Below are 12,175 nucleotides of genomic sequence, written 5' to 3' on the forward strand. Positions count from 1 at the left end.
AACTTAAGGAGCTTGAATCTCAGTTTTGGGATGATTTGGTGAAGTTTTAAGGTGGTTTGAATTAATAATTCGGCAAAAACTAAACATGAAAAAAAATGATATGTGTATCACATTGTGTATCACATATGTATCATATTTGTATCTATTGTGTATCACATGTATATCGAGATACATGCGTGATACATGTTTGATACATGTGTCGCAGAAGACTTTTTTGAACTCGATTTAATTACGAATTTTGATAAAAAAAAATCAGTCCAAATCACCTCCAATCTTCCTCAAATTTTGTATATTGACTTATCTATATATTTTCAATGAATTTCAACTATACCCATTGAAAAAGTTCCTTTTTTGTTTAGATTTTTGAAATATTGTATATATTTTTTTGTATTTCATCACCTTATTTGCTACATCATCCATAAAATTTCCTTTCCGTCTTGTATCTAGTGTTGCTAATCACGCTTAAAAATATGGAAGGTAATTTTTGCATGTGATTATTTGAGAGAAAGAACCCTATTATTTGGTTTTTAAATTTTTGTTGGTTAATTTTGGTAAGTCTATGATTAATGGTTAGAGATTGGTAAGTTGAGATTTATTTGGGACATTTGTGTAAGTTTCCCAATATAATATGTGTGCCAAAACACATATGTATCACATACACAGTGTGATACACATATTGTATGGGGCTGAGTGTTGGTCGGTTAAGAAATCACATATCCAAAAGATGAAGGTAGCAGAAATGAGGATGTTGAGGTGGATGTGCGAGCATAGTAGGATGGATAAGATTAGGACTGATGATATTTGGGAGAAAGCGTGCATGGCCCCCATTGATGACAAGATGCGGGAAGCAAGACTCAGGTGGTTCGGGCACGTTCAGAGGAGAAGCCCAAATGCTCTGGTAAGGAGGTGCGAACGACTGGTTGTGGAGGGCTCGAGAAGAGGGTAGAGGGCGGCCTAAGAAGTATTGGGGGGAGGTGATTAGGCAGGATATGGCGATGCTTCAGATTTCCGAGGACATGACACTTGATAGAAACATGTGGAGGTCGAGTATTAAAGTTGTAGGCTAGGAGATAGTTGAGTCTTGCCTTATGCCATAACTTTGGGAGACTAGTTTGGTAGGGATACTATTTTGCTTTTACTTTGTATCATTCCTCTTGATTTTATGTTTTCTTATTTTTCATATATATATGTATATTATTTTTGTGGTGTTACTAATATTGTATTCTTTTGTCTTTTTATCTTCTTGAGCCGAGGGTCTTTCGGAAACAGTCTCTCTACTCCTTCGAGATAGGGGTAAGGTCTGCGTACACATTACCCTTCCCAGACCCCACTAATGAGATTTCACTGGATTGTTGTTGTTGTTGTTGTTGTCAAAACAGAAAGCGTAACAATTCTAAAGCATTTAGTTAAACATAAAAGGAATACATTGATGTTCTTGTCAAAATTTCAGTTCACTTAGTAGTATGGTTTGAAAAGAAAAACAGGAGCAAAAGTATAAGATAAGCAATGAAGAAGATTTATTGAATTCAGATCTTCTTTCTGAAGGAGGCATCAATTTTAATCATTTAACAAATTCATTTTATCATTTTTAGTTGTTGCGCGAGCATGACTGCATGAGTCCCTAATTTGTTAGAATATGGTTCGCCAATTACAGCCTCTCTACCCTTCGGGGTAGAGGTAAGGTCTGCGTACATATTACCCTCCCCATATCCCACTTGTGGGATTTTACTGGGTCGTTGTTGTTGTTGTATGGTTCGCCAATTAATCCAATTTGGTCATCACAATCAAATGTTACACTATAGGAAGAAGAAAAACTTGATTATACAGCAAATGGAAAAATAGGAGCTTTATGTTCCAATGGTATGATTCAAAAATTAACAAGTATAAGTAAATTACAGAAAAATAGGCTTTTGTCCTACTCAATTGAAAATTTAATGCAATTAGGCTTTTGTCCTACTTAATTAATATAATAAGTAATGGATCCCTCACTTGACACACTAGTGATTAATTTTTTCAGGTAACGCTTACTCTAAATTATCTTTACATTTATTTTAGAATAAATACAACACACAAGTATGCCTCTCATTCGCTGCACAAGAAGCAGTCGGTCTAAGGTGACCACTATATTCTTCTCCTTATCTTCTAGAAACATGGTTTACAAATTTCAAAGTATCAGTCTCCTACATTTATGGTACCGTATATTTCTCCAAATCTCCTCCCTACGTTTCTCTCTCCCAACTCCACACCCTCACCCACGTATCACCACACACCCAGAAACCAGAAAAACAATTGAAACCCTCTGCTAAATCAGAAAAACAATTGAAACCCTCTACCATTAACGTCCAAAATCAAGATTTTTTCTTCTACAACTAGTCAAAATTGAAGTCAAATCTTCAAAGTTTCATACACAACAATAACTTTTGATGGTTATGATTTCGGGTTCCTTCAGTAATATAAGAGGAAAGGAAAAGAGAGCAACAATTCCACCATTGACCGCCATTAAAAAGCTTTGAAGCTTTGAATTCAAATTTGGGTTTTCAAAAATCATTATTTGTTTGGATTGGGTGTTGTTGTAAATAATTGAGAATATGGTTTGGAGTTTTATATTTCAATTTTGAGGGGTTTTGATGAAGATTAGACTTGGTTTTGGCTGAATTTCAAATTGAAATACGAAGAAGACGTATATTGCAGAAATTGTAGAAAAATTGTAGATAAATTGAAGAAAAATTGTAGACTGTTGTTTATTTATTTTTCTTGAAGAAAAATTGCAGAAATATTTTTTTGGATTCCATATTTAGCATAGCAGTTTCGTAAGGAATAACAAGAGCATACAGGAGAATCACAGAATTGTAGCATAATCGGGATTTTCGATATAATTGCGTTTTTTGCAGAAAATTTGTAGAAGTTTTAGTCATTTTTGATTTATGAAAATAGAAAACAAAGCATCTATAATCAGGATACAAATAATCTACAATTTATCGATAAAATATCTACAAACTGGGTACATTAAATTTTAATATCCCAATTCTCAGTCAATTGTAGCATAATTGGGATTTTCGACATAATTGCGTTTTTTGCAGAAGATTAGTAGAAATTGTAGTCGTTTTTTATTTGTGAAAACAGAAAACAAAGCATCTACAATCAGAATACAAATAATCTACCATTTATCTACAAAATATCTACAAACTGGGTACATTAAATTTTAATATCTCAATTCTCATTCAATTGTAGCATAATTGAGATTTTTGACATAATTGCTTTTTTTCAGAAGATTTGTAGAAGTTTTAGTCATTTTTTTATTTGTGAAAACAGAAAATAAAGCATCTACAATTAGAATACAAATAATCTACAATTTATCTACAAAATATCTACAAACTAGGTACATATTTGGACTCGACATGCTTCCCCTGAAATGTATGTTTCACATTTTTGATATATATTTTTGTTCAAAACAGTACTAAATCATCCACTTAAATACAATTTTTATACAATGTTGTTCAACTTTCATACAATAGGTAAATGAATAAAAGAAAAATAAATAAACAACAGTCTACAATTTTTCTTCAATTTCTGCAATATATGTCTTCTTCTTCTTATTCTTTTTCGAGTTTCAATCTGAAATTCAGTCAAAACCAAATCTAATCTTCACCAAAACCCCTCAAAATTGAAATATAAACTCCAAACAATATTCTCTGTTATTTTCAACAATACCCAATCCAAACAAATAATGATTTTTGAAAACCCAAATTTGAATTCAAAGCTTTCAAGCTTTTTAATGGCTGTCAATGGTGGAATTGTTGTTCTCTTTTCCTTTGCTTTGTATTACTGAAATTTGGACATAATTGCGTTTGATGTAGAAGAATTGTAGAAGATTTAGTCGTTTTTGATTTGTGAATTGTAGAAGAATAATCAATTCATTTTTGAATTGTAGAAGAATAATTGCGTTTGATGTAGAGACGCTAAATTTGAAACGAAACTGACGAAGAAGATTAATGTGCGTGATTTGCGTTTGGAAGATCTGGAAGAATATTTAATCCCCCAATTTTAGCGCGCCTAAATTAGAAAGCCTACAGCTACAATGATTCCTTATTTAATGCATGGTCTATATTTTGTAGAAATACTATTAGCATGAAGGGTAATATGCAGACTATGAACATATTTGGTAATATAGTTTCCTATATGGTATAGGAACAAAAATTTCCCAAATATAGAACGGATAATGGCGAGTTGAGTGCTTTCAAACAACAACCACCACCCCAACTTAATTCCATACGTGAGGTCTGAGGAGGGTAGTGTGTACGCAGCCCTACCCCAACCCTATAAAGGCAGAGAGGTTGTTTCCGATAGACAATTAATGAAAATCAAAATGAGTTTCCTCTTTTCTCTTGGGGGTGAGGAGTGGTGGTTGTTGCAAATAAACTTTTGGTATAACAAGATGATCTTTTCACATAAGAGCGAGTTAAGAAGTAGACTTCTAAATTTCAACCTAGAAGCACAATGGAAGCATGATAATCTTGAGTTCATCGATAAAATGTACTTACAAGATTGTGATAAACCTCAAGACCAAACAACCAAACATTATGATAGGTACAAGAAAAGATACATCAGCTGCTCAAGATAGAATCACCATTTGTAATAGGTGCCTCACTCAACTGTTGCGCAGAACTTGAACCATTAACTTCAGTGAGACCACCTGATTCGGAGATTTTAGTAATCCTCTGCAAGTCATCTGATATTTCTGAGGAACGAGCCATTAACTCATCATCGGTCAGCTTTTCTTTCTGAAACAAAGTCTTTTTAGGTTGTCGGATGGCTGCAGCTGCTTCTGCCATTACAACTGGAGGTGGCTGGGGAGGAACCCAGGATCGCTGAACTGGTCGTACCTCGGTTAGTGGAGCAGTAGATCCAAACTTCTGTTCGTTCACAGCTTCGATTTCTGTTATTCTGGCATTCTTGCGTTGCCACCAAGGCGTTGAACTGTCTCCATTCATCGGATTGTTTTGATACCCATAATTCGAGCCATCGCCACTCCCTTGAGATTGGAGAAGATTCCCTGAACTGTTTTGACTTTGGCCAATTTCCCAAGGCTGTTCACAATCAACATAGTAAGGTCCATCACATATTAGGCAAGGGAAAATACATCAAATAGAAAGGTCTATCACAAAGAGATAAAACCATAATTTTGCTATCCAAATCAAAGTGAAAGTTGTATAAAAATCTATACAATGACGGGCATACTCCATAAACATCAAATGCAGTGAATAATTAGAAAATAACGTCAGTTAAGGATCATTACTTCTATTGCTTTAGGTTTGAGCTACAAAAAGGAAGTTTTCGAGGGGAAGATGGTGTCCAAAAGTTTATCATGTTGTCCAAATGCAGGCTGCACACTGACTTACAGAAAATGGAACCAGCAGGACCAAACAAATAAACACAGCAAAAAATTAGAATTTAAGGTTAGAGGTTCAGATAATGAATTTCTAAGTCTTATCCGCGAAAAAAGTAAATTATGAGAATCCCAATACTGTAGGTAAAAAAAATGGAAAGAGAAAGAGACCTTAGGCTTTGGACCAACACGAGGCTCTGGTACAGGCGGGTTAGGATTTGGTGGCTGGTCATTTATATCCTGCAACAAAAGATGTATACAGGTAAGAGCACAAAAGTTCCACAAAAACTTAAGGTCATGTCTATTGGAGAAATCAGAAGCCCAGACTCACTCGGATGTTCGACGGCTTTTCTCCTCTTTGAATCATAGCCATGATCTACAAAATAATTGTAAAGTTAGATTAACTGATTCCCTAACTCTTCCCAGGGAGAATCTAACATAATTTTCTAGCCTCTTAATTCAGAAGAAAGCCAAACAAATTGAATGAGCTGAAAAGCCGTCGAGTTCATTTCTCCTTGTTCAACTTTTCATCCCCTCCATTGAAAGCATGGCCCTTGAAATCAAAAGGAACACCCACCCCGTTCTTCCTTTCAATAGCGTTTCAAAGGGAGCCAGACAGAAATATATAAATGATAAGTTAATCTAAACACTCTACATGACAGCAAAAGGTAAGGTTGACAGGCTTTCAGATCAGACATATTTGAACAACAAAGTTGCTTGCCCACCTTGGTTAAAACAGGAAAGATAGATGAGGAACTAGAGAAGAGACAATTTATTAGTTTAGAAAATCAGTAACAACCCAGATGATGGAAGAACTTACATCCATATAAGATTTTGGGTGGGGTGCAACAGATGGCTCCACAGATGCTGGTGGTGACAAAGATCTCACTGCAAAAAAGACTCGAATCACACAGAATCAGCAGAAAAAGAACTAGTAATATGATAAGATCAATCAGCAGCAAGATATTAGAACCTGAATGTGCATCAACATCCAGTTCTCCATTAGCATAGGATTGCTGTACCATCAAAGAATATCAAAAGGAGAAGTTTAAAAGCCAATGAGATTAATCAAAAATAAAATGCAAGTCTATTTGTAACTATACAGCTCACCCTAGAATGTGAAACCAAGATTCTTCGATCATCTTGTTCCATAGCAGGTCTTCTTCCAGAAGTACTACTTTTCCCTGAATGCACAGAAATTCCAATCAGGTACCTGGTGCTTGCTATGCATCATACCATTCCTTTATCCTTCTTTATATTCTTTGAGGTTGTTGGAGGATAAGGAATATGAAAATAGAATACTCAATCATGAATAAAAGCAGGCAAAAACCCATTTCTTTGTTTCCAGTTTATCGGGACCTAGGGGGCCATCGTCACTCTGATCAAGCAAATGCAAAAGTTTCCAAATTAAAATATCTGGTCTTTTCTGCTTGAGGGTCAAATTTTTTACAGAAACCACTAAAGTGATATAAAATTATAAACCATTACGACAGCTTAAGCTGCATAGAAGCTCCTCAGAATATAGGCACCATCACGAGATCTACATAGAGTGAGAGAGGAGACACATTTGAGACACTATAAATATGCACTGACACGTGCAAGCAGAAACTGGAGTGTTTAATCACATATAAATACCAAGTCCTAAAGCCAAAAAGATCTAAAGCAAAGTAGCCAAACCTCAAAGGAAGGTGGAACCAGCAAAAGTTCCTATCTATTTCTCTCTCTCCCTCCCTCCCTTTATCTCTCAATTACGGGCGCCTATTACTCTTTAATCTCAGTAAGTGAAGCTAGAAGTCTACACATTATATCCCCCTATTTTTTCAAAACGCATCTGCTAACTTGCATGAATGTTACTTCTAACAGCAATGAATGGTCAAAAGGGACATACTTTATACCTTAACCATTTTTTTCCAAATAGTGACTGGAAAGGTAAAAGGGAGAAAAAAGAGACAAACTGGTAGCAGAAGCATGTTCTGGAAGCAACTCTGTCCTCACCTTCCAGCTTTTGTAAGGCACTACTCATTGATTTCATCTCTCGTACTTGGTAGTTTAGCAGGTTTGTTAGCTCCTCAAAGTACCTTTTCTCTGTGGAGAACAACAGGTTAAATCGCCAAGAAGATTATTCATCGCAAAATACTAATGATTGGATAAGCTTAGCATTGGTATGCACTAAAGTGCAAGGAAGAAAAAATGTTTCAGCATTAATGGCGGAGAACTTTATCAACAAACCTTCAGTTTTTGATGCCAGCATCTCCTGACTTGCACGGGCCACATCAGCAGCAGCTGCTGCAGCTGCTTTTGCAGCAAGAGCCGCTTCTTCTACTAAACTTGGTTTTCCCTTCACAACACCTTTTTCATATTCTTCTTCCATTACAACTTTGCGAATCCAAGACTTAAACCGGGGTATAATCGTATGCTGCCAAAAGCACATTATCATTTTAAGTGAGGTGATAGTGATGCTAGCAATACAATACATAGGCTAGAAGCATTCCAAAGATTGATTCATACCAAGAATTGAAATCCTTGTTCAGTAACTTGAACATTAGAATCTAATCGAATCACAGAATGGAAGAGTCGGAATGATATTCATTACTGGGTGAGTTAAGATAATAGTCTTAAGAATCGTCCTACTTATTACAGTATGAACAATTCTCAACTGACTTCAATTGTCAAATATATCATCATGGAACTATTGATCAAAATCAAATGTATATGAACTTCTTAGGTTTGCTTTAGGTTTCTCAATGACCTAAAAGGTGAAATATATTTTCATGGTCACTATTCCATCCCCGCGCAAAAAGTTTCCTATATCAGAGCAAAATCACATTCAAGAAATACTTGAACAGTCCAATATCAGCTCTTATGGATTGCTATGCTTGCTTTAGGTTTCTTTTCTATAAGAGAAAACACTAGTTACTAGTTACTACTTACTATGCTACTACAAGGTTTAACTGCCAAAAGTAAAATTTTGAATGAAAATAAAGAATTAAACCAACGGAGAATAATCTTTTACAGTTTAAAACCTATTTTTATATATCTGATCAAGTAACTAAGTGTACCAATAAGGAATTCAAGGTACACACCCTCAAGAAATAACTAAAGCTCAACTACTCACTTAACGAAAAAGTTGTATGTAAGTTACCCTCATGTAGAACAAGCTTTAAGGCTTCTAAAAAACCAACACTATAGGAGGAAACGGTAAAATCGAGAAGCCTAAATGCCCTCATATTGCATTAGAAAGAAAAGCATTTAATGTTTCTACCAATTTATTGAGATCCCATAAAATAATTCATGGAATAATCCCATGGACTTGCACCATTCAGAAGCCTAAATGCCCTTATCAAACTTTTGCACATTGAAAAGGTCGCATATCTGATACTAGTTTAAATTAAAAGGAATTAAATAAGAGGCTGCATTCATGTCCTAAGGGAAGAACTTTGAGATTAGCATGAATCTTCAGTTTTGATGGATATATTACATTTATTTGAAAGAAAGCTTAAGAAAATCATTAAGGGTCACCAATTAAGTAGAAAATAATGCAAAGAAAAGATACTTTTGTCTACAATATTCAATTAGAGGTCCTTCAAAAATCTCAACAGTTTGAAGATCCATCAGATCAAATCCTCAATTAGCCAATGACAGGATACATGCTCGATTCTGAAAATGTGGTAACAAGTGGCACGATAGATGGAAACTCTTTACTAAATATACCTTGAAAAGTAAAGCTGTACCAGCTCCTGAAGCAGCAAGTATACCTACAGCCATTACCGCATGAGTCCAGTGGAAATGAGAGAAATATCCCATTTTTGTCATGGTATTACTCTGTAAAGCTGATGCAGCCAGTGTTTGAGTAGTTGATGAAGATTTCATTTTATCATCTATCATCAAGACATCAAAGCAGCAATGTCACGAGAGGAACGATCAGAAGTGTTATTATGTTCTCAAATTAGAAAAAAAAAATCAAAACCCAACACGAAAGGTTCTTTCTAAAGAACATTATGATTCACCTTCATTTGCTGTTACTGGCTGTGTGCTAGAAACACTTGGAGAAGGATCCTGTCATTGCGAATGTTTTTGATGTACACCATAATTTTATCCTTACGTGCTTCAATAATAATTAAGCCAAGATCGAAGGTCAGACATCAGAAAATTGCCTACCGGAACTCGACGAAATGCTTCATCTATCTCCTCCTTTGTGAGCCCCTTCCTCTCGAGGAAAGAACGCCTATACATGACTGGAGATCCCCTAACTCTTGGATGTGAAAGAAACTTGATGGCATTTTGGACTTGATCCTCCCGAACTGGTTCCGAGTTTACAAATACAGAAGTTGGAGAGTCCCCTCTTGCAGCCTCAGGCTTGGAATCAAGATTATCTTTAGAAGCTGGTTGAGAAGCGGTTGCTGCAAAATCACAAACACTGAATACAATTAGTTATAAACATCATATGGCACATAAGAGCATTCTGAGAAGAAGAATTAGTAAAGAATTGGCTAAGGTGCAACACAACAAATAGATAGATAGTATAGTCCCACAAGTGGGGTCTAGGGCGGATAGATAGTATGCAGACCTTACCCCTATAGTGAATGTAGAGAGGTTGTTTCCGGTAGACCCTCGGCACGAGGAAAAATGAGAATAGAGCAGTAGCAACAACCAGAATGTACAAATAGATCTCCTTCCACGGATGAAAAAACTCACTTTTTTCTTGCAAGAGCTTTAAGAGCACACTATTGATACATGTCGTAACTTTTGTCATCCTACTTTTTCTGAAAAAAGATAGTTCTCTCCCTCTTTGCAAAACGAAAAAGGAAAAATATTCTCCAAAGCAAGCTTGTAACTCCCTCTTTCCAAAACGAAAAAAATTGTTGGTCAAAGAAACTACATACACCATAAATGGATATGCAGATTGCAAACATTGAAATTCAGTCAATGGTATGCGTTCCTTCCTCCCCAGATGATGAACATATGATAAACTAAGTGGATTCCCTGTGAAGGGAGGAAATGTTTATTTCAGGCAGCATGTTTAAATGGGCTCAGAATTAGGAAGCTTTACTTTTGGGTAGGATAAAGCATATTGCTCTCTTCCACATATAAAATCTTCTTCTCTATGAACACAGTGTTGCAGCAAATGACCCTGTGTTGAGTATTAAGTGATTTCTGTTGTAGCAACGCTGCACCCTCCCTTTCAATAATTTTTAATAGGAGTACCATTACTTTACTCTTGTTGCTCGCAGATTTTGTCAACAGTGTTAGGAACTGATGGAGTAGTTTACTTATGATTGCCAGAGACCTCAGACCAGTAACCAAATTATCTAGTATCTCGACATGCAAAACATCAAACCACTCTACTCATTTGGTAATTAAGTAAACACCCTCCACTAGTTGCTACTGAATTCAAGATGCCAAAAAGAAGAAGAGCCAAAAACTGATATATAGTGTTAGCAACCTAGTGATCAATAAAGTGGGAGGAGAACCATGAGGACCCAGGTTCAAATCTCTGGGGAGGCAGGCAAAACAGGTGATTTATTCACATCTGCTTAAGCCTTAGTGTGCAGAGTTACTTGGTACCTCTGCCGAGATAACAAGTACCTGCTGGAATAATCAAGGTGCGTGCAAGCTGGCCTGAACACCATGTCATCAAAAATAAAAAATAATAGTAATAACTGATATACACTGTCTGTCAGGGCAACATAAGATTCAGGAAAAAAGGTCCATCAAAGTTAAAACCGATAATCACCATATGCAACATCAAAAGAAAAAGGGCATCAAGAACCTAAATGGTAAAAAACAGACTAAAATTGAAGAAGATCAAATCCATCAGAATTAGTAGGACAGATAAATAAAATAGCAGCAACCAAATAGCAGGTTCAAGTTCACCAAAATACTAGAGAAATCAATCAAAAAGGTAGAAGAGCTATAATTGAGATAGAAGACGGAAAATAAAACCTACCCTGATTTTTGGAATTGTCGTTGGGGGAAGAATCTGATTCAGTCGCCATACTCACCAACTCCTGTGACCTGAATTTTCAGAGAAATAAAAGTTAAATCCCCAAAAATTTGAAAATAAAAAAGGAACAAACGATCGTTTCCAATTTGTGACAGTATTGAATTACAACTACTATTTATTTATAGCTATACATACTGGAGGTGAGATTAGTAAGGCGCCGATGCCGACAATGATGAAAGGATGTCACAACTTTTTCACCTTTAAGTGGTTTTTGCGCATATCCTAGTACTAGACATGTCCTGTTTGGTCTGATTGAAATTGATAGGAATATTAATGAGTAAATATTAAAAACAAATCTTTTTACATAATATGAGTCAATCTTCTCCTTTATTTTCTTTTGCCTTTGCCATTCTACATTTTAATTTAAGTCCTGATTTGGTCAAAAAAGGAAAATATGCCGTCCTTATTCCTTACAAATTTTTCTCTTCAAGGTTGAAAAAGAAAAACTTATGCCACTATAGAAAGTAGTAATTGTTATAAAATAAAAGCAATGCAGTAAAATGTAAATAAGAAGAGATAGAAAGAAGGGAGAAGTGTTTTCTTCTTTCACTTTGGTGTATCTTTCCATTGCAGTTACATGGCCTTTTATAGGCATACAAAGTAAAGATGATGAACATAAAGTAGGAGATTTAATCTTTAAGTTATTCACAACATGGGCATCCAATGTAGCATCCAATGTACAAACTATTCCTAACACTCCCCCTTGGATGTCCATGTAAGATAATGTGCCTCATTAAGAACTTACAAAAAAAATATTGGGATGTACATAGTTATTTATAATATGC

General features: G+C 35.5%; 1 protein-coding gene across 2 annotated transcripts; it reads right to left on the reverse strand.

Annotated features, from left to right (window-relative positions):
* Positions 1–4,441: 4,441 nt before the first annotated feature.
* LOC107818872 (peroxisomal membrane protein PEX14) lies at positions 4,442–11,680 on the reverse strand. 2 transcript variants are annotated; one of them, XM_016644931.2, is made up of 13 exons: positions 11,526–11,680; positions 11,334–11,401; positions 9,545–9,786; positions 9,394–9,442; positions 9,098–9,264; positions 7,616–7,802; positions 7,382–7,471; positions 6,497–6,570; positions 6,360–6,402; positions 6,207–6,274; positions 5,718–5,762; positions 5,558–5,626; positions 4,442–5,087 (listed from the first exon to the last, which is right to left on the reverse strand). In XM_016644931.2, exons 2-13 carry the CDS (start codon positions 11,380–11,382, stop codon positions 4,605–4,607), a joined length of 1,566 nt encoding a protein of 521 aa, XP_016500417.1. In that variant the 5' UTR covers positions 11,383–11,401; positions 11,526–11,680; the 3' UTR covers positions 4,442–4,604. The 2 variants fall into 2 exon arrangements, with proteins under 2 accessions (XP_016500417.1, XP_075112824.1); XM_075256723.1 differs by lacking the exon at positions 11,526–11,680 and having other exon boundaries at positions 11,334–11,493.
* Positions 11,681–12,175: the final 495 nt, after the last annotated feature.

This window comes from Nicotiana tabacum, chromosome 6 (genome assembly GCF_000715075.1).
Source record: "Nicotiana tabacum cultivar K326 chromosome 6, ASM71507v2, whole genome shotgun sequence".
NCBI lineage: Eukaryota > Viridiplantae > Streptophyta > Magnoliopsida > Solanales > Solanaceae > Nicotiana > Nicotiana tabacum.

Excerpts from the sequence above, each read along its gene's own strand:
- LOC107818872 (XM_016644931.2), bottom strand. The coding sequence starts at position 11,382 with ATGGCGACTGAATCAGATTCTTCCCCCAACGACAATTCCAAAAATCAG. Across the intron at positions 7,472-7,615 it reads GCTGGCATCAAAAACTGAAG|AGAAAAGGTACTTTGAGGAG; the intron begins GTTTGTTGATAA and ends TGTTCTCCACAG. Across the intron at positions 5,088-5,557 it reads GTGTTGGTCCAAAGCCTAAG|CCTTGGGAAATTGGCCAAAG; the intron begins GTCTCTTTCTCT and ends GATTGTGAACAG.